The 22,644-nt window shown below is 44.9% G+C and overlaps 1 protein-coding gene across 1 annotated transcript in view; it reads right to left on the reverse strand.

The window, feature by feature from the left end:
* Nucleotides 1-22,644, reverse strand: part of GC (GC vitamin D binding protein) — a 381,762-nt gene that overhangs the window by 114,481 nt on the left and 244,637 nt on the right. Inside the window, exons 9-10 of the mRNA XM_069745727.1 lie at nt 15,513-15,645; nt 6,211-6,308 (exon numbers count right to left, since the gene is read on the reverse strand). Of these exons, the coding sequence (XP_069601828.1) occupies nt 6,211-6,308; nt 15,513-15,645 (231 nt within the window). The remainder of the gene's footprint in view (nt 1-6,210; nt 6,309-15,512; nt 15,646-22,644) is intronic.

Consider the following 22,644-nt stretch of genomic DNA (forward strand, 5'->3'; position numbering starts at 1 on the left):
TCCCTTTCTAACCCAGGCACGGTATGCGTAAAGAGCTCCATGGAGTAACCTGTTGTGTCGCCTGACGCATCCTTCACTTTTGGTTTGGGAGAAGGACACAAGAAAACGTCTTGTTCCTGACCGGGAGCATCCACTGACGACTGGCTGCTGTGACATTTTGAACTTTGGGAAGAGGAGGCCAAAGAGCTAGAGGCTGAGTCAGCAAGGAAAGCCAAAACTTTTTCCTGCTGCTCCGGCTTTAAAAGGTGTTTTCCTACTCCCAGGTATGGGAGCCTTCGAGGCCTTGTGTAGCCAGACGATGACGCAGGCTCAACACCTCCAGCCTTAGGTGCTACTGTGCTTTTGCCACTACCACCAGATGCAGCACCCCCATCAGTACCAGCTGACAACCCCCGCCCACGGCCTCTTCCACCAGACTTCCTCATTTTTGGGGGGAGACACAGAACCACAACTCTGGCCCAGTGGTATATCAGTAAACTATGAACGTGCCAGAAAGTGGCTGCCTGATATATACGACACACTAGCAGTACAGCAGAATATACACTGTGTGTGAATTTTAATCTCCCTTTTTTTGGGGGGAGACACAGAAGCACAACTCTGGCCCAGTGGTATAACAGTAAACTATGAACGTGCCAGAAAGTGGCTGCCTGATATATTCGACACACTAGCAGTACAGCAGAATATACACTGCGAATTTTAATCTCCCTTTTTTTGGGGGGGAGACACAGAACCACAACTCTGGCCCAGTGGTATAACAGTAAACTATGAACGTGCCAGAAAGTGACTGCCTGATATATATGACACACTAGCAGTACAGCAGAATATACACTGTGTGCGAATTTTAATCTCCCTTTTTTTGGGGGGGAGACACAGAAGCACAACTCTGGCCCAGTGGTATAACAGTAAACTATGAACGTGCCAGAAAGTGGCTGCCTGATATATGCGACACACTAGCAGTACAGCAGAATATACACTATGTGCAAATTTTAATCTCCCTTTTTTTGGGGGGGAGACACAGAAGCACAACTCTGGCCCAGTGGTATAACAGTAAACTATGAACGTTGCAGAAAGTGGCTGCCTGATATATACGACACACTAGCAGTACAGCAGAATATACACTGTGTGCGAATTTTAATCTCCCTTTTTTTTTGGGGGGGGGGGGAGACACAGAACCACAACTCTGGCCCAGTGGTATAACACAACACTATGAACGTGCCAGAAAGTGGCTGGAATTATTATTTAAAAAAATAAAAATAACAAGCTCCCTACAATGAGCTCAGGACAAGTATGGCAGCAATAAAAAGGACTGCTTAACACAAAAATGTGGACAAATAAACAAGATAGGTAACTGTGCAGAAAGGAGCAACAGGAATTTTGCTTTAAAAAAAGCAGTTGGTTTGCACAGCACCGTGCACACAGCTATGCAGCTGCTGCACTAAATTACAACCTCCACTGTCCCTGCACAAAAAGGTGGTGTGGGACAGTGAAAATCGCTCCAGCACAAGCGGTTTGGGGGTTTATATTTCCTCCCTAACTCTATCCCTGCTTCTGACTAACTGCAGCAACACCTCTCCCTATGCTCAGATCGGCTACAGATATTCACTATGCTGTTTGGTGATATGGTGTGTATCACACTCAACATGGACCAGAGGAAGCAAAGGAAAGAGGTGTCTCAGGAGAATAGAAAGAAAATTATAGACAGTATATGTTATAGGTAAAAGTTATAAGACCAGTTGCACATATTATTCAGAAATTTAAGATCCATGGGACAGTAGCCAACCAACCTGGATGTGGCTGCAGGAGGAAAATTGATGACAAATCAAAGAGATGGATAATACAAATGGTAACAAAAGAGCCCAGAAAAACTTCTAAACAGATTAAATGTGAACGTTAAGCTCAAGAATCATCAGTGTCAGATCGCATCATCCGTCATTGTATGAACCAAAGTGAACTTCATGGGAGATGACCAAGGAGAACACCATTGTTGAAAAAAAATCATAAAAAAGCCAGACTGGAATTTGCCAAACTACATGTTGACAAGCCACAAAGCTTCTGGGAGAATGTCCTATGAACAGGTGAGACAAAAATGGAACTTTTTGGAAAGGCACATCAGCTCTTTGTTCACAGACAGAAAAATGAAGCAAAACAAGTAAAGAACACTGTCCCTACTGTGAAACATGGAGGAGGCCCTGTTATGTTCTGGTGCTACTTTGTTGAATCTGGCACAGAGTGTCTAGAATCTGTGAAGAGTACAATGAAATCTCAAGACTATAAAGGGATTCATTCATTCATGCATTCAGTGTCCCCCATTATTCTCCTGCGCAGGCATACTTCTCTCTGCCTTGCAGTAGGCATAGACAAGTACTGTTGTGTGCATGTGTAGGTAAAGGCCAAAGAACACCTATGACCTGTAGGAAAGCCAGCACACTAGAGTGCTTTGCTATGCCCTGTAGACACTGTAGACATCATCCACACGAAGCAGGGAAGGATGTTGGCGATTGCAAAAAGAGAGGAGGTGAAAGATCAAGACCAGAGACACCCATTGGACTTGACCACAAATTTTGTGAGTATCATAAAAAACAGTTTTTGGCTTTGCAGAGCAGATTGAGGACATACAGAAGTACAGAATGCTCATATAGTCATTGCAAACGGAATGAGCTACTTCAAGTGTTTATTTCTCTTAATGTTGATGATTATGGCTTATAGCCAATGAAAACCCTAAAATCATTGTCTCAGTAAATTATAATAATTAACAAAAGCCACCTGCAAACGCTTCCTGAGCATTTAAAAAGGTCCCTAAGTCACTATCAGTAGGTTTCACAATCATGGGGGAGACTGATAACTTGATAGATGTCCAGAAGGCAGTCATTGACACACTCCAGAAGGAGGGTAAACCAAGAAAGATCATTGCTAAAGAAGCTGGTTGTTCATAGAGTGCTGTATCCAAGCATATTAATGGAAGATTGAGTGAAAGGGAAAAGTGTGGTAGAAAAAGATGCACAAGCAACCGGGATAACCGCAGCATTGAAAGGATTGTTAAGAAAGGGCCATTCTAACATTTGGTAGAGATTCACAAGGAGTGGACTGTGCTGGAGTCAATGCTTCAAGAGCCACCACACACAGATGTATCCAGGACATGGGCTACAAGTGTTGCATTCCTAGTGTCAAGCCACTCATGACCAATAGACAATGTCAGAAGCGTCTTTCCTGTGCCAAGGAGAAAAAGATTTGGTCTGAGTGGTCCAAGGTGTTGCTTTCAGATTAAAGTAAATTTTGCATTTCATTTGAAAATCAAGGTCCCAGAGTCTGGAGAAAGAGTGGAGAGGCACACAATCCAAGCTGCTTGAGGTCGTGTGAAGTTTCCACAATAAGTGATGTTTTGGGGAGCCATGTCATCTGCTGATGTAGGTCCGCTGTGTTTTATCAAGACCAAAGTCAGTGCATTTTAGAGCACTTCATGCTTCCCTCTGCTGACAAGCTTTTTGTAGATGGAAATTTCATTTTCCAGCAGTAATTGGCACCTGTCTACGCTGCCAAACGTATCAATACCTGGTTTAAAAATAACAGTATCACTGTGCTTGATTGACCAGCAAATTCGCCTGACCTTAACACCATAGAGAATCTATGGGGTATTGACCATAGAGAATCTATGGGGTATTGTCAAGAGGAAGATGAGAAACTCCAGTCCCAACAATGCAGATGAGCTGAAGGCTGCAATCAAAGCAACCTGGGCTTCCATAACACCTCAGCATTCTACAGGCTGATCGCCTCCATGCCACACCGCATTGGTGCAGTTATTGATGCAAAAGGAGCACGAACAAGTATTGAGCGCATTTACTGAACATACAGTTATATGAAAAAGTTTGGGCACCCCTATTAATCTTAAGCTTAATGTTTTATAAAAAATTTTTTTTGCAACAGCTATTTCAGTTTCATATATCTAATAACTGTTGGACACAGTAATGTTTCTGCCTTGAAATGAGGTTTATTGTACTACCAGAAAATGTGTGATCTGCATTCAAACAAAATTTGACAGGTGCATAAGTATGGGCACCCCACCAGAAAAGTGACATTAATATTTAGTAGATCCTCCTTTTGCAAAAATAACAGCCTCTAGTCGCTTCCTGTAGCTTTTAATGAGTTCCTGGATCCTGGATGAAGGTATTTTTGACCATTCCTCTTTACAAAACAATTCCAGTTCAGTTAAGTTTGATGGTCGCCGAGCATGAACAGCTCTCTTCAAATGATCCCAAAGATGTTCAATGATATTCAGGTCTGGGGACTGGGATGGCCATTCCAGAACAGGGTAATTGATCCTCTGCATGAATGCCTGAGTAGATTTGGAGCGGTGTTTTGGATCATTGTCTTGCTGAAAGATCCATCCCCTGCGTAACTTCAACTTTGTCACTGATTCATGAATATTAGTGTCAAGAATCTGCTGATACTGAGAGGAATCCATGCGTCCCTCAACTTTAACAAGATTCCTGATGCTGGCATTGGCCACACAGCCCCAAAGCATGATGGAACCTCCACCATATTTTACTGTGGGTAGCAAGTGTTTTTCTTGGAATGCTGTGTTTTTTGGCCGCCATGCATAACGCCTTTTTGTATGACCAAACAACTCAATCTTGGTTTCATCAGTCCACAGGACCTTCTTCCAAAAAAGGCTTCTCCAAATGTGCTTTTGCATACCTCAGCCAACTCTGTTTGTGGTGTGCTTGCAGGAATGGCTTCTATCGCATCACTCTCCCTTACAGCTTCTCCTTGTGCAAAGTGCGTTGTATAGTTGACCGAAGCACAGTGACACCATCTGCAGCAAGTTGATGCTGCAGCTCTCTGGAGGTGGTCTGAGGATTGTCCTTGACTGATCTCACCATTCTTCTTCTCTGCCTTTCTGATATTTTTCTTGGCCTGCCACTTCTGGCCTTAACAAGAACTGTACCTGTGTTCTTCCATTTCCTTACTATGTTCCTCACAGTGGAAATTGACAGGTTAAATCTCTGAGACAGCTTTTTGTATCCTTCCCCTGAACAACTATGTTGAATAATCTTTGTTTTCAGATCATTAGACCGTTGTTTTGAGGAGCCCATGATGCCACTCTTCAGAGGAGATTCAAACAGGAGAACAACTTGCAAGTGGCCACTTTAAGTAGCTTTTCTCATGATTGCATACACCTGGCTATGAAGTTCAAAGCTCAATGAGGTTAGAAAACCAAAAAAAGTACTTTAGTAAGTCAGTAAAAAGTAGGTAGGAGTATTTAAAACAAGAAATTGATAAGGGTGCCCATAATTATGCACCTGTCAAATTTTGTTTGAATGCAGATTGCACATTTTCTGTTAGTACAATAAACCTCAGTTCAAGGCAGAAACATTACTGTGTCCAACATTAGATATATGGACACAGTAATGTGTAGATATATGAAACTGAAATAGCTGTTTCAAAAAAAAAAAAATTAAAACATTAAGCTTAACCCTGCTGTTCTGTTGGTCAAAAATGACCGACTTTGAACTTCAATATTCTTTAAAATATTCAAGATGCGGCTCTGAAACCCGTGGCCGACCGACCCATCCTTATTTAAGTCAATCAACCACAAGTTTCAGAACCGCATCTTGAACACCCCAAAAAATACCAAAGTTCAAAATAGGTCTCCCCAGACCGAACAGAACAGCAGGGTTAAGATTATTAGGGGTGCCCAAACTTTTTCATATAACTGTATATTTCAGTAGGACAACATTTCAGATTTTAAAATGATTTTTCAAGCTGGTGTTATAAAGTATTCTAATTTGCTGAGATAATGACTTTTCGGTTTTCATTGGCTATAAGCCATAATCATCAACATTAACAGAAATAAACACTTAAAATAGATCACTTTGTGATGACTCTATAAAATATATGAGTTTCACTTTTTGTATTGAAGAACTGAAAAAATTAACTTTTTTGATGATATTTTAATTTTGTGAGAAGCACCTGAATATCAGTTGTCAGAGTGTTATATTAGTGAACTAAATTTACCCAAAGATAATTGCCATTGGAAAAAAAAACCGAGTACGGAAAAAATACAAAAATATTATCTTATAATTCAATTATTTATTACTATTACTAGGTAAATGCATATAGGCAAATCTAAGGGGTATCCTAATTTTGCACAAAAATAGATTTTCTGACAATTTTCTGCCTGTTATATTTACATTGGCTATTTGCGGAACTTACTTTTCCTTGAATTCAGAGAACGGATATTTGTTGTAGTCTCCGCACAGTTCATTGCCCTCACTTATGTACTTTTTCATTTCTTCACTCAGCTGTGCTTTCTGAAATAGAGGACAGATGTTTCATTTGTCAAGAATTCCTTAAGGGCTGCATATATAGCCATTTATCTGACAAAATCTTATGTTAGTGAGATTTTTCGCAGTTTAAAGACAGTTTTGAAAAAATAACATTTGTCAGAGAGGAATCCCTAACTTGGGGCTCTTAGAGCGACAAAAGCTTGATAAGACTACTGAACTTTTACAAAGTCAAGATGTGCTTCATTGCCTTTGTGTTTTTCTCAGATTTATGTTTGAACTTAAGTGCTAACAAACATTTAAATTGAAACTTAAATTGTAAAATCTGTAACTGAGCCCAACACTTTCCCTACCTACCATGTGTTACTTATATAATTTGTGTCTTTTTATGAGTCAATGAGCCCAAGGATCTAGTTTTCAATTGCAACTGTTTCCAGATTATCATCCATGCTAAAGGTGCTTAATACATGTAATATTTTTTAATTGTTAAAAGTGATCCAGTCATTTCCAGAAATGTTATTTACCTTCATATATAGGGTTAGTCTACAATTAAAGCACTAAACCAGCGCCTTTTTTTTCTCACCGCTGGACTGCATGTTAAAATGTAAGCCTCACTGCCAGAAACATCACTTAAAGTCCTACATAGGGCATGTTATGTCTCCGTACAACTAATAAAATACACCTTAATGTCTCAGTTAAATGTTTTAGAGGTTGTGATGTATTAGGTGAAACACATATGGTGGCTCTGTCAACATGTAAAAACCTTTTGAATTCATGTTAAAGCCTAAATTTCAAGAGTCACAGAAAGGTCCACCCAGTGTTGTCCCACTGTCATATTATTTGGAGACTAGCTGAAGAGCCCGGTGTTGCCTGGGCATAGTAAATATCTGTGGTTAGTTATAGCACGTCACTTCTCTTATTTTCCCATCACTCCTCTCATTTTCCCAATCACATCTTTAATTTTCCCCCTCACATCTCTCATTTTCTCCCTCACACCTCTCATTTTCTCCCTCACTCCTCATTCCCGCCTAACACTTGTCATTTCGACCTCACATCTGTCATTTTCCGATCACTACACTATTTTCCCTCACTCCTCTCATTTTGCACTCACACCTTTTCATTTTCACCTCACACCTCTCATTTTCACCTCAGTATATACATGTTTGTCATCTCCTTTATATATAGTATACACCTGTATGTCATCTCCTGTATATAGTATATACCTGTATGTCATCTCCCCTGTATATAGTATATACCTGCTGTGTGTCATCTCCCCTGTATATAGTATATAGCTGTATGTCCTCTCCTCCTATATATAGTATATACCTGTATGTCATCTCCTTCTATATATAGTATATACCTGTATGTCATCTCCTCCTGTATATAGTATATACATGTGTGTCATCTCCCCTGTATATAGTATATATCTGTGTGTCATCTCCTCCTGTATATAGTATATACCTGTATGTCATCTTCTATATAAAGCATATACCTGTATGTCATCTCCTCCTGTATATAGTATATACCTGTAGGTAATCTGCTCCTGTATATAGTATGTACCTGTGTGTCATCTCCTCCTGTATATAGTATATACCTGTATGTCATCTCCTCCTGTATATAGTATGTACCTGTATGTCATCTCCTCCTCTATATAGTATATACCTGTGTGTCATCTCTCCTGTATATAGTATATATCTGTGTGTCATCTCCCCTGTATATAGTATATACCTGTGTGATCTCCTGTATTAGACCTCGTTAACACGTTATTTGCTCAGTATTTTTACCTCAGTATTTGTAAGATAAATTGGCAGCCTGATAAATCCCCAGCCAACAGGAAGCCCTCCCCCTGGCAGTATATATTAGCTCACACATACACATAATAGACAGGTCATGTGACTGACAGCTGCTGTATTTCCTATATGGTACATTTGTTGCTCTTGTAGTTTGTCTGCTTATTAATCAGATTTTTATTTTTGAAGGCTAATACCAGACTTGTGTGTGTTTTAGGGCGAGTTTCGTCTGTCAAGTTGTGTGTGTTGAGTTGTGTGTGGCGACATGCATGTAGCGACTTTTGTGAGATGAGTTTTTTGTGGCAACATGCGTGTAGCAACTTTTTGTGTGTTGAGTTGCATGTGACAGGTTAGTGTAGCAAGTTGTGTGCGGCAAGTTTTGCGCATGGCGAGTTTTGCGCGTGGTGAGTTTTATGTCTGGTGCCTTTTGAGTATGTGCAAGTTTTGTGTGAAGCAACTTTTGCAAGTGTTGCAAATTTTGTGCATGTGGCAATTTTTCCGCGTGTGCAAGTTTTGCGTGTGGCGAGTTTTCCATGAGGTGAGTTTTGCACTTGTGGCGAGTTTTGCGTGAGCCTAGTTTTTGCATGTGGCGAGTTTTGCGCGTGGCGAGTTTTGAGTGGCGACTTTTGTGTTTCGACTTTTATGTGGCGAGGTTGGTGTATGTGTGGTGAAATGTGTGCTGAGGGTGGTATATGTGTTCAAGCACGTGGTAGTGTGTGGCGCATTTTGTGTGTGTGTTCATATCCCCATTTGTGGTGAGTATCCCATGTCGGGGCCCCAACTTAGCAACTGTACAGTTTATACTCTTTTGTGCCATCGCTCTCATTCTTTAAGTCCCCCTTGTTCACATCTGGCAGCTGTCAATTTGCCTCCAACACTTTTCCTTTCACTTTTCCCCATTATGTAGATAGGGGAAAAATAGTTTGGTGAATTGGAAAGCGCGGAGTTAAAATTTCACCTCACAACATAGCCTATGACGCTCTCAGGGTCCAGACGTGTGACTGTGCAAAATTTTGTTTCTGTAGCTGCGACGCCTCCAACACTTTTCCTTTCACTTTTTTCCCCATTATGTAGATAGGGGCAAAATTGTTTGGTGAATTGGAAAGCGCGGGGTTAAAATTTCACCTCACAACGTAGCCTATGACGCTCTCAGGGTCCAGACGTGTGACTGTGCAAAATTTTGTTGCTGTAGCTGCGACGCTTCCAACACTTTTCCTTTCACTTTTTTCCCCATTATGTAGATAGGGGCAAAATTGTTTGGTGAATTGGAACGCGCGGGGTTAAAATTTCACCTCACAACATAGCCTATGACGCTCTCGGGGTCCAGACGTGTGACTGTGCAAAATTTTGTGGCTGTAGCTGCAACGGTGCAGATGCCAATCCCGGACATGCACACATACACACACACACACACATTCAGCTTTATATAGTAGATAAACCAAATGGAATAGCTTCAAAATGGAAGTCTATTTGTCAATACAAATGGTTAAAGAGTCAATATGATAATGTAATATGAAATAATTGATGATATTAAAACTTACATATTAGAGCTTATTCTAAGTATATGGATATCATACATGGGCCTCCAACATGACCAAAACTACATTTTCACCATGATTACTATGATGAAAGATTGTTTTGCATACTCATCAATTTACTTTAATCTAAAAATAATTGGATGTGGGTAACCCCCTTTTCTAAAACTGTTCATATTCTCTGGTTTATTCTTTTGAAAAGTTTATTTTATATTGTATATTTTAATTTTTTGTTTTAAGACTCACAACAAAATAAAAATGTACATATTGTATTTTGAACAACATATTTTGATCCCCTGTGAAGGGATTATTTGTTGTATAATTGTTGAGTTTACATTGACATATAAAAGTTTGGGCACCTCTTGTCAAAAATTACTGTTATTATGAACAGTTAAGCAATTTGAAGATGAGTGATCTCTAAACGGTCTAAAGTTAAAGATAACACATGTCCTTTGTATCTTAGGCAAAAAAATATATATAGCCATATATTACATTTTAAAAATTACAAAAAGGAAAATGTGCTGATGCAATATTTTGGGCAATTTGTGTGCTCAGATAACATTGACCAAGATTTCAGACCTTAATTAGCCTGTTAGGGTTATGAATTGTTGACTATCATTGTTAGGAAAAGCCAGGTGATACAAATTTCCCAGCTTTATAAAAACCCAGCCTCCTCTAAATTTGTGCCAAAAAACAGTAGTCATGGGTTCTTCTAACCAATAGCCTAGCACTCTGAAAATTAAAATGGTGGAGGACCACCAGTTAACATAGCTAACATAGCTAATATAAATTAATGCAAGTCTCCTGGTCCAGATGAATTACATTTTAGCAGAGGAAATTGCTCAGCCACTCCTCATAATCTTTGAAAATTCTTGGAGAACAGGAGAAGCCCCAGGAGACTGGAAAAGAGCAAGGGGTGAGAAGGTGGACCCAGGGAATTGTAGCCTTGTGAGCCTGGCTTCTATGTCAGTAAAGATCTTTAAACAAATATAAAATATAAAACAACATGTATGCAAGTACTTGGATAAGAATTAAGTGATTAACCAGAACAATCATATATTTTTCACTAATAAGTAATGTCAGACTAACTTAATTTCCTTCTATGACAGAATCACTGACTGGGTGGATCAGGGAAATGCAGTAGATATAGTAAATCTTGACTTCAGCAAAGTATTTGACAAACTATCTCATACCATCCTTATTGAAAAATGACCAAGTATGGAATGAACAAGGCAACTGTTAGGTGGATTCATAACTGGATTAAAAACTGGCTTAGTGACCGAACCCAAAGAGTGGTCATAAATGGCTGCACATCCAGTTGGAAGAATGTCTCAAGTGAATCAAGGTACCACAGGGCTCTGTCCTTGGCCCTGTGTTATTCAACATTTTTATCAATTATTTAGATGAAGGAATTGAGAGTAAAGTGATTAATTTGCTGATGACACAAATCTAGGAGGGATACCTAATACTAGAGAAGGGAGAGAGGATTAAAAAAGATTTAAACAAACTATAATTGTGGGCAGCAGCTAACAATGATTTTTAAAAGGGAGAAATTCACAGTCTTACATCTGGCAAGAAAAATGAAAAAAAAGCATATACACAAAGCATAGACATATGACCACTCTTTGGGTCCGGTCACTAAGCCAGTTTTGAATCCAGTGTAGGGTGGGAACTCCCACTTGATCTCAGCATCTGACTCAGGGCGTCCTCAGGTGCGGGCTCAAAAGCCACCGAGGGTCAGAGCGGGATCAATCACCAGCATAGTAGGGGTGAATTGCAGGGATCCCACTAGTATCCATTTGCTGCACCCTGTAACTGCTAACAGGGCACAGTGTTACCTTTATTCCCTGTGACTCTGTGAAGCAACAGAGTTCGCTCCTATACAGACTGGGTGACAGAACCAGTGTCTATTCTGGCGCAGTACCGCCATATAGTGCCGCCATTAACTAGCAGCAGGTTCCACTCTTGCACGGAAGACCCCGGGCTGCGAACGCACCTTTACTGTCATTATATTTACTTGGTGCATTCCGCCGGCCCTAACAGCGTAGGACTGAAGCAGCATTGGGAAGAGCAGAAGACGGTGGCTAAGAAGTATATTACTTTGTGCCGAGAACATGCATTATCCCTGTGATTCTGGTGGTAAAATAAAAGCAAAATGTGGGAGTGATGCTTTGCTCTAAAGAATTTGTGAATAACTAGATATTAGTTTTATTTCTGAAATCTTATAGCATTTTATGCATATTATTAAAATATGTTTTCTGTGGCATAACCATGCTACCAATCTAACAGCCAACTTACAAGTTTGGTCACAGCAGTTTTGGTCTCTTCAATTTTTCCTATCTTTATAAAAATCAAAGCAGGAACAAATCCTACCAGCAAGAACATAAAATGCACTTAATCCTGAAGCTGAGATCCATATCCCATACAGGAAACATATTGACTCAGAAGTATAAGACCAACGTTTTCAGAAGTTGGGTGATAGAAGAAATCTAAAAGTTAAAAACTAAACTGTTCTCTTCTTGTGAACTATAACCAAAATATCTACCATATATTCTCGAGTATAAGCCGATATTTTCAGCCCAAATTTTTGGGCTGAAAGTGCACCTCTCGGCTTATACTTGAGTCACGGTGGGCGGCAGGGTCGGCAGGTGAGGGGGAGAGGGCGCTGAGGCATACTCACCTAGTCCCGGCGCTCCTGACGCTGCCCCTGCCCGTCACACTGTCTTCGGGTGCCGCAGCTCTTCCCCTGTTCAGCGGTCATGTGGGACTGCTCATTAGAGAAATGAATATGGACTCCACTCCCATAGGGGTGGAGCCACATATTCATTCCTCTGAGCGGTGCCAGTGACCGCTGACAGGAAGAGCTGCGGCACCCGAAGACAGTGTGATGGGCAGGGGCAGCGTCAGGAGCGCCGGGACTAGGTGAGTATTTTATATTCACCTGTCTGCGTTCCACACGCCGGGCGCCGCTCCGTCTTCCTGTCCTTTTGCACTGACTGTTCAGGTCAGAGGACGCGATGACGCATATAGTGTGCGTGGCGCCCTCTGCCTGAACAGTCAGTGCAGAGAGATACCGGGACGAGACGCCGGGAGCTGCAAGCAAGAGAGGTGAGTATGGCATTTTTTTTATTATTGCAGCAGCAGCAATGGCACAGCTTTCTATGGTACATCTATGGGGCAGGAATGAACGGTGCAGAGCACTATATGGCACAGCTTTGGGGCAAGAATGAACGGTGCAGAGCACTATATGGCACAGCTTTCTATGGAGCATCTATGGGGCAAAAATGAACGGTGCAGAGCACTATATGGCACAGCTATGGGGCAAGAATGAACGGTGCAGAGCACTATATGGCACAGCTTTGGGGCAAGAATGAACGGTGCAGAGCACTATATGGCACAGCTTTCTATGGAGCATCTATGGGGCAAAAATGAACGGTGGAGAGCACTATATGGCACAGCTATGGGGCAATAATGAACGGTGCAGGGCACTATATGGCACAGATATGGGGCAAGAATGAACGGTGCAGAGCACTATATGACACAGCTATGGGGCAAGAATGAACGGTGCAGAGCACTATATGGCACAGCTATGGGGCAAGAATGAACGGTGCAGAGCACTATATGGCACAGTTATGGGGCAAGAATGAACGGTGCAGAGCACGACATGGCACAGCTTTCTATGGAGCATCTATGGGGCAAAAATGAACGGTGCGGAGCACTATATGGCACAGCTATGGGGCAATAATGAACGGTGCAGAGCACTATATGGCACAGCTATGGGGCAAGAATGAACCGTGCAGAGCCCTATATGACACAGCTATGGGGCAAGAATGAACGGTGCAGAGCACTATATGGCACAGCTATGGGGCAAGAATGAACGGTGCAGCGCACTATATGGCACAGCTATGGGGCAATAATGAACAGTGCAGAGCACTATATGGCACAGCTATGGGGCAATAATGAACGGTGCAGAGCACTATATGGCACAGCTATGGGGCAAGAATGAATGGTGCAGAGCACTATATGGCACAGCTATGGGGCAAGAATGAACGGCGCAGAGCACTATATGGCACAGCTATGAGGCAATAATGAACGGTGCAGAGCACTATATGGCACAGCTATGGGGCAAGAATGAACGGTGCAGAGCACTGTATGGCACAGCTATGGGGCAAGAGTGAACGGTGCAGAGCACTATATGGCACAGCTATGGGGCCAGAATGAACGGTGCAGAGCACTATATGGCACAGCTATGGGGCAATAATGTACAGTGCAGAGCACTATATGACACAGCTATGGGGCAAGAATGAACGGTGCAGAGCACTATATGGCACAGCTATGGGGCAAGAATGAACGGTGCAGAGCACTATATGGCACAGTTATGGGGCAAGAATGAACGGTGCAGAGCATGACATGGCACAGCTTTCTATGGAGCATCTATGGGGCAAAAATGAACGGTGCGGAGCACTATATGGCACAGCTATGGGGCAATAATGAACGGTGCAGAGCACTATATGGCACAGCTATGGGGCAAGAATGAACGGTGCAGAGCCCTATATGACACAGCTATGGGGCAAGAATGAACGGTGCAGAGCACTATATGGCACAGTTATGGGGCAAGAATGAACGGTGCAGAGCACGACATGGCACAGCTTTCTATGGAGCATCTATGGGGCAAAAATGAACGGTGCGGAGCACTATATGGCACAGCTATGGGGCAATAATGAACGGTGCAGAGCACTATATGGCACAGCTATGGGGCAAGAATGAACCGTGCAGAGCCCTATATGACACAGCTATGGGGCAAGAATGAGCGGTGCAGAGCACTATATGGCACAGCTATGGGGCAAGAATGAACGGTGCAGAGCACTATATGGCACAGCTATGGGGCAATAATAAACAGTGCAGAGCACTATATGGCACAGCTATGGGGCAATAATGAACGGTGCAGAGCACTATATGGCACAGCTATGGGGCAAGAATGAATGGTGCAGAGCACTATATGGCACAGCTATGGGGCAAGAATGAACGGCGCAGAGCACTATATGGCACAGCTATGAGGCAATAATGAACGGTGCAGAGCACTATATGGCACAGCTATGGGGCAAGAATGAACGGTGCAGAGCACTATATGGCACAGCTATGGGGCAAGAGTGAACGGTGCAGAGCACTATATGGCACAGCTATGGGGCAAGAATGAACGGTGCAGAGCACTATATGGCACAGCTATGGGGCAATAATGAACAGTGCAGAGCACTATATGGCACAGTTATGGGGCAAGAATAAATGGTGCAGAGCACTATATGGCACAGCTATGGGGCAAGAATGAACGGTGCAGAGCACTACATGGCACAGCTATGGGGCAATAATGAACGGTGCAGAGCACTATATGGCACAGCTATGGGGCAAGAATGAACGGTGCAGAGCACTACATGGCACAGCTATGGGGCAATAATGAACGGTGCAGAGCACTATATGGCACAACTATGGGGCAATAATGAACGGTGCAGAGCACTATATGGCACAGCTATGGGGCAATAATGAACTGTGCAGAGTACTATATGGCACAGCTATGTGGCAATAATGAATGGTGCAGAGCACTATATGGCACACCTTTCTATGGTACATCTATGGGGCAATAATGAACGGTGCAGAGCACTATATGGCACAGCTAAAGGGCCCTAATGAACAGTATGGAGCATCTATTTTTATTTTTGAAATTCACCGGTAGCTGCTGCATTTTCCACCCTAGGCTTATACTCGAGTCTATAAGTTTTCCCAGTTTTTTGTGGCAAAATTAGGGGGGTCGGCTTATGCTTGGGTCGGCTTATACTCGAGTATATACGGTAAGTTATAAAACATTTCCACAACAGCAGCATTGCTTTAGTAATGAAAAACTATAAAAATACCTTCTTTTCCAAGCAAGAATTAGCATTTTCTGAACTGCAGCATTTCTCCACCATATCTGCCATGGACTCATGCAGCTTGTCAACAAACACTTCTGGAAGCTTAGTATTTCTTCGTGCTATCTCATATATGTACCTGGAGATAAGACAGAGGAAACGTTTGTGTAAATTAAATGTCTTGCTTTTCATCTACGGTTGACAAAAGACTCTAGACAAACAAATAGGTAATAGAAGATGGCTGGTTTCTTTAGCTTTTTTTGAACCATCTTCTAACACAGTATTCATGATTGGGGGGGGAAGACTTCTGACATCCTTAAAGTATCACAAATAGACACTGTGACATAAAGCTTTTCACTTAAAGAGTTCAAACAATACATTGAAATTCACAGTCTTGATTCATATACAGTAGGTGTCACGACAGGTGATAGAAAATTGACATGAAATGCAATTTTGTTCGATGCTATAAAACTTACCATATAAACCGTACTGAACAGTTTTTTTAATAATGTAACAAAAAAGACAGTAAAATGGGTAATTAATGAAAATATATAAACAAAATATAATTAAAGGACTTTGGTCAAACAAACTTGAGACTGTGGTCATGGTTCATGACATTGTTTTTCAATGTTTTCTGGTATGGGACTTTTTGTGCAATAATCATCTATAATATAATGCTGGGAGTGTCACTCTGTCCAAAGCCTTTATAGACAGTGCAAGCGCCTGCACAGTCTGGACCCCACAGAGTGATGCAGCCCAGGAGATCACGGTATGCTTAAGCACTGAACGCACACCGCGATCTCCGACGGAGAAGCAGGGACGTGCCAGGAGGGGGTGAGTATGACGGGGAGCGTGAGTATGCGATATTCACATGTCCCTGTTCAACTGCCAAGCTCCGTCTTCCGCATCCTCTGGCTGTGACGTACAGGTCAGAGGGCGCGATGACGTGGTTAGTGCGTGCCCCCTGCCTGAACGTCACAGCAGAGACACGGAAGACACAGTGGTGCCCGGTGGTGGAACGGGGACAGGTGAATATCGCAAGTGACAGGGGCCTGAGCCAGCAGCGACTCCAGCACTGACACCGCCAGCGTCCCCGCCTGCTCTGGCCCTGGCACTCGGCGACGAAAGGTGAGTATGTCATTTTTATTTTTTTTTATCGCAGCAGCATCATACGGGGCCTATTGTGCTATGGAGGATCTTATGGGGCCATTATTAACTTTTAAGGAGCAGCATACAGGGCATATTATGCGATGGAGCATCTTATGGGCCCATCAACCTTTATGGAACAGCATATGGAGCACATGACAAAATGGGGCGAAGGATGGGTGCAGTACATGACAGAATTGGAGCACAGGATGGGAGCTCATGACAGGATTGGGGCGCAGGATGGGAGCAGCACATGACAGAATGGGAGCACATGACAGGATTGGGGCACGGGATCGGAGCACCACATAACAGGATAGGGGCACAGGATGGGGAATCACATGACAGGATGGGGGCACAGGATGGGTGTAGTACATGACAAGATGGAGGTGCAGAATGTGAGAGCAATACATGACAGGATAGACATGCAGGATGGGTGCAGCACATTACAGAATGGGGTCACAGCATGGGAGCACCACATGAAAAGATGGGGCACAGGATGAATGCAGCACATGACAGAATGGGGGCGCAGGATGGGAGCAGCACATGACAGGATGGGGGCGCAGGATGTGAGAGCAGCACATGACAGGATGGAGGCGCAGGATGGGTGCCGCACATTACAAAATTTGGATGCAGTATGGGTGCAGCACATGACAGGATGGGGGCGCAAGTTGTGAGAGCAGCACATGACAGAATGGGGTGCTGAATGGGAGCAGCACATGGGGGTACAGGATGGGAACAGCACATAACAGGATGGGGGCTCAGGATGGGTGTAGCACATTACAGAATGGGGACACAGGATGGGTGCAGCACATTACAGAATGGGGCGAAGGATGGGAGCACCACATGACAGGATGGGGGCACAGGATGTGAGAGCAGCACATGACAGAATGGGGGCGCAGGATGGGAGAAACACATGACTGAATGGGAGCACAGGATGGGAGCACCACATAACAGGATGGGGGTTCAGGATGGGAGCATCACATGACAGAATGGGGCGCAGGATAGGTACAGCAAATTACAGAATGGGGGCGCAGGATGGGAGAAGCACATGACAGATTGGGGGCACAGGATGGGAGCAGCACATGACGAAATGGGGGACAGGATGGGTGCAGCACATGAGAGAATAGGGGCGCAGGATAGGAGCACCACATTACAGGATGGGGAGCAGGATGGGTGCAGCACATGACAGGATGGGGGAGCAGGATGGGTGCAGCACATTACAGAACGGGGGCGCAGGATAGGAGCAGCACAAGACAGAATGGGGGGGCTGAATGGGTGTAGCACATGACAGAATGGGGAAGCAGGATGGGAACAGCACATTACAGGATGAGGGTGCAGGATGGGATCAGCACATGACAGGATGGGGGCACGGGATAAGAGCAGCACATGACAGGATGGGGCACAGGATGGGTGTTGTAGTACATGACAGGATGGAGGTTCAGGATGTGAGAGCAAGGATGGGGGTGCAGGATGGGTACAGTAAATTACAGAATGGGGTTACAGGATGGGAGCACCACATGATAGAATGAGGGCGCAGGATGGGAGCAGCACATAACAGAATGGGGGCACAGAATGGGAGCTGCATTTGACTAGTTGGGGGGGCAGGATATGACAGGATGGGGGCACAGGATGGGCGCAGCACATTACAGAATGGGGACGCAGGATGGGTGCAGCACATGACAGGATGGGGGTGCAAGATGTGAGAGCAGCACATGAGAGAATGGGGGCGCAGGATGTGTGCAGCACATTACAGAATGGTGGAGAAGGGTGGGAGCACCACATGACAGGATGGGGCCGAAGGATGTGACAGCAGCACATGACAGAATGAATAATAATAATAATAATAATAATAATAATTTTTATTTATATAGCGCCAACATATTCCGCAGTGCTTTACAAATTATAGAGGGGACTTGTACATACAATAGACATTACAGCATAACAGAAATACAGTTCAAAACAGATACCAAGAGGAGTGAGGGCCCTGCTCGTAAGCTTACAAACTATGAGGAAAAGGGGAGACACGAGAGGTGGATGGTAACAATTGCTATAGTTATTCGGACCAGCCATAGTGTAAGGCTTGGGTGTTCATGTAAAGCTGCATGAACCAGTTAATTAATTTTTTTTTTTTTTTTAATATAGGCCACACAGGGATCGTTAGGTTAATGCATTGAGGCGGTAGGCCAGTCTGAACAAATGAGTTTTTAGGGCACGCTTAAAACTGTGGGGATTGGGGATTAATCGTATTATCCTAGGTAGTGCATTCCAAAGAATCGGCGCAGCACGTGTAAAGTCTTGGAGACGGGAGTGGGAGGTTCTGATTATTGAGGATGCTAACCTGAGGTCATCAGCGGAGCGGAGGGCACGGGTAGGGTGGTAGACTGAGACCAGAGAGGAGATGTAGGGTGGTGCTGAGCCATGGAGTGCTTTGTGGATGAGGGTAGTAGTTTTGTACTGGATTCTTGAGTGGATGGGTAACCAGTGTAATGACTGGCACAAGGTAGAGGCATCGGTGTAACGGTTGGTGAGGAATATGATCCTGGCAGCAGCATTCAGGACAGATTGGAGCGGGGAGAGTTTGGTAAGAGGGAGGCCGATTAGTAGAGAGTTACAATAGTCCAGACGAGAATGAATAAGTGAAACAGTAAGAGTTTTTGCAGAGTCGAAAGTAAGAAAAGGGCGAATTCTAGAAATGTTTTTGAGATGCAGGTAAGAAGAGCGAGCCAGTGATCGGATGTGGGGGGTGAATGAAAGGTCAGAATCAAGGATGACCCCAAGGCAGCGGGCATGTTGCTTTGGAGTAATGGTGGAACCGCAAACGGAGATGGCAATGTCAGGCAAAGGTAGGTTAGTAGAGGGAGAAAACACGAGGAGTTCAGTTTTTGACAGGTTTAGTTTCAGATAGAGGGAGGACATGATGCTAGAGACAGCGGTAAGACAATCACTGGTGTTTTCTAATAAGGCAGGCGTGAGATCAGGAGAAGAAGTGTACAGGATGGGAGCACAAAATGACAGAATGGGGGCACAGAATGGGAGCTGCATTTGACTGGTTAGGGGGCAGGATATGACAGGATGGGGGCACAGGATGGGCGCAGCACATTACAGAATGGGGCACAGGATGGGTGCACCACATTACAGAATGGGGGCCCAGGATGGGTGCAGCACATGACAGAATGAAGGCACAGGATGGGAGCACAAAATGACAGAATGGGGCACAGGATGGGAGCAGCACATGACATAAAGGGGGTGCAAGATAGGTGCAGCACATGACAGAATGGGGGCACAGGATAGGAGCAACACATGACAGGATTGGGGTGCAGGATGGGAGCACATAACAGGATTGGGGTGCAGGATGGCAGCAGCATATGACAGGATGGGAGCACATGACAGGATTGGGGCGCAGGATAGGGGCAGCACATGACAGGATGGAGGCGCAGGATGGGGGCAGCACATGACAGGATGGGGGCACAGGATGAGAGCAGCACATGACAGGATGGGGGTGCAAGATAGGAGCAGCACATGACATAATGGGGGCGCAGGATGGGTGCAGCACATGACAGAATGGGGGCACAAGATAGGAGCACCACATGACAGGATTGGGGTGCAGGATGGGAGCACATGACAGTATTGGGGTGCAGGATGGGAGCAGCATATGACAGGATAGGAGCACATGACAGGATTGGGGCGCAGGATGGGCGCACCACATGACAGGATGGGGCGCAGGATAGGGGCAGCACATGACAGGATGGAGGCACAGAATGGGGGCAGCACATGACAGGATGGGGGCACAGGATGAGAGCAGCACATGATAGGATGGGGGCATAAGATGGGAGCAGCACAAGACAGAATGGGGTCACAGAATGGGTGCAGCACATGACAGAATGGGGTGCAGGAAGGGAGCAGCACATGACAGAATGGTAGTGCAGGATGGGAGCAGCACATGACAGAATGGGGGTGCAGGATGGGAGCAGCACATGACAGAATGGTAGTGCAGGATGGGAGCAGCACATGACAGAATGGGGGTGCAGGATGGGAGCAGCACATGACAGGATGGGGGCGCAGGATGGGATCAGCACATGACAGAATGGGGGGTGCAGGATGGGAGCAGCACAAGACAGAATGGGGGCACAGAATAGATGCAGCACATGAGAGAATGGGGATGCAGGATGAAAACAGCACATTACAGGATGGGGCACAGGATGAGATCAGCACATGACAGGATGGGGATGCAGGATGGGAGCAGCACATGACAGAATGGGGGTGAGGATGAAAGCAGCACATGACAGGATGGGGTGCAGGATGAGAACAGCATGTGACAGAATAGGGGTGCAGGATGGGAGCAGCACATTGCAGGATGGGGGTGCAGGATGAAAGCACATGACAGGATTAGGGCACAGGATGGGAGCAGCACATGACAGAATGGGGGCACAGGATGGGAGGAGCACATAACAGAATGGGGGTGCAGGATGGGAGCAGCACATGACATGATGGGGCGCAGGATGGGTGCAGCACATGACAGGATGGGGGTGCAAGATGAGAGAGCAGCACATGACAGAATGGGGGTGCAGGATGGGAGCAGCACATGACAGAATGGGGGTGCAGGATGGGAGCAGCACATGACAGGATGGGGGCGCAGGATGGGAGCAGCACATGACAGAATGGGGGGTGCAGGATGGGAGCAGCACAAGACAGAATGGGGGCGCAGAATGGGTGCAGCACGAGAGAACAGGGATGCAGGATGAAAACAGCACATTACAGGATGGGGCACAGGATGGGATCAGCACATGACAGGATGGGGATGCAGGATGGGAGCAGCACATGACAGAATGGGGGTGAGGATGGGAGCAGCACATGACAGAATGGGGGTGCAGGATGGGAGCAGCACATGACAGGATGGGGGCGCAGGATGGGAGCAGCACATGACAGAATGGGGGGTGCAGGATGGGAGCAGCACAAGACAGAATGGGGGCGCAGAATGGGTGCAGCACGAGAGAACAGGGATGCAGGATGAAAACAGCACATTACAGGATGGGGCACAGGATGGGATCAGCACATGACAGGATGGGGATGCAGGATGGGAGCAGCACATGACAGAATGGGGGTGAGGATGGGAGCAGCACATGACAGGATGGGGCGCAGGATGAGAACAGCATGTGACAGAATTGGGGTGCAGGATGGGAGCAGCACATTGCAGGATGGGGGTGCAGGATGAGAGCACATGACAGGATTGGGGCACAGTATGGGAGCAGCACATGACAGAATGGGGGCACAGGATGGGAGGAGCACATAACAGAATGGGGGTGCAGGATGGGAGCAGCACATGACATGATGGGGGCACAGGATGAGAGCAGCACATGACATAATGGGGGTGCAGGATGAGAGAAGCACATGACAGGATGAAGGCACAGGAAGAGAGTAGCATGTGACAAGATGGAGGCGCACAAAACAGGATGAAGGCACAGGATGGGGGCTGCACATGACAGGATGGGGGTGCAAGATGGTAGCAGCACATGACAAGATTAGGGCGCAGGATTCAAGCAGCACATACCAGTATGGAGACCACCCAGGAATAGAATGGGTTCAATAGCTAGCTTTATATAGAGAGGATAGATCCAGGGACAGGTTATAGTTCATGGAGGCCTGTCGAGGCAAATGCCACCTGACAGTCTATCACATGGCCTTGACTACAGAAAAATTATGAAGACCCCTGAGCCAGCTACTCCTTTAGGCTTCAAAACTGATCCACTCTGTGTTTGACTAGATAAGATCGCTAAAAGTCACCAATGGACCTTTTTTTATGAGTTCTGGTCCGACACACATTATATATGTGACATAAACAATTACTGCCAGAGGCATAGTGGTTTATTCTCCCTCTAGGGTGGCAAATCCCCTAATCTTGTGGGCACTTTTCTGACAGATGCTCTTGTCACCCATGGAAATAAGCTTCTCTGCTCTTCTTTGTAATGGCGATGCTCATTCTCTGTGCAAAAGA

This window comes from Ranitomeya imitator, chromosome 1 (genome assembly GCF_032444005.1).
Source record: "Ranitomeya imitator isolate aRanImi1 chromosome 1, aRanImi1.pri, whole genome shotgun sequence".
NCBI classification, from domain to species: Eukaryota; Metazoa; Chordata; class Amphibia; order Anura; family Dendrobatidae; genus Ranitomeya; species Ranitomeya imitator.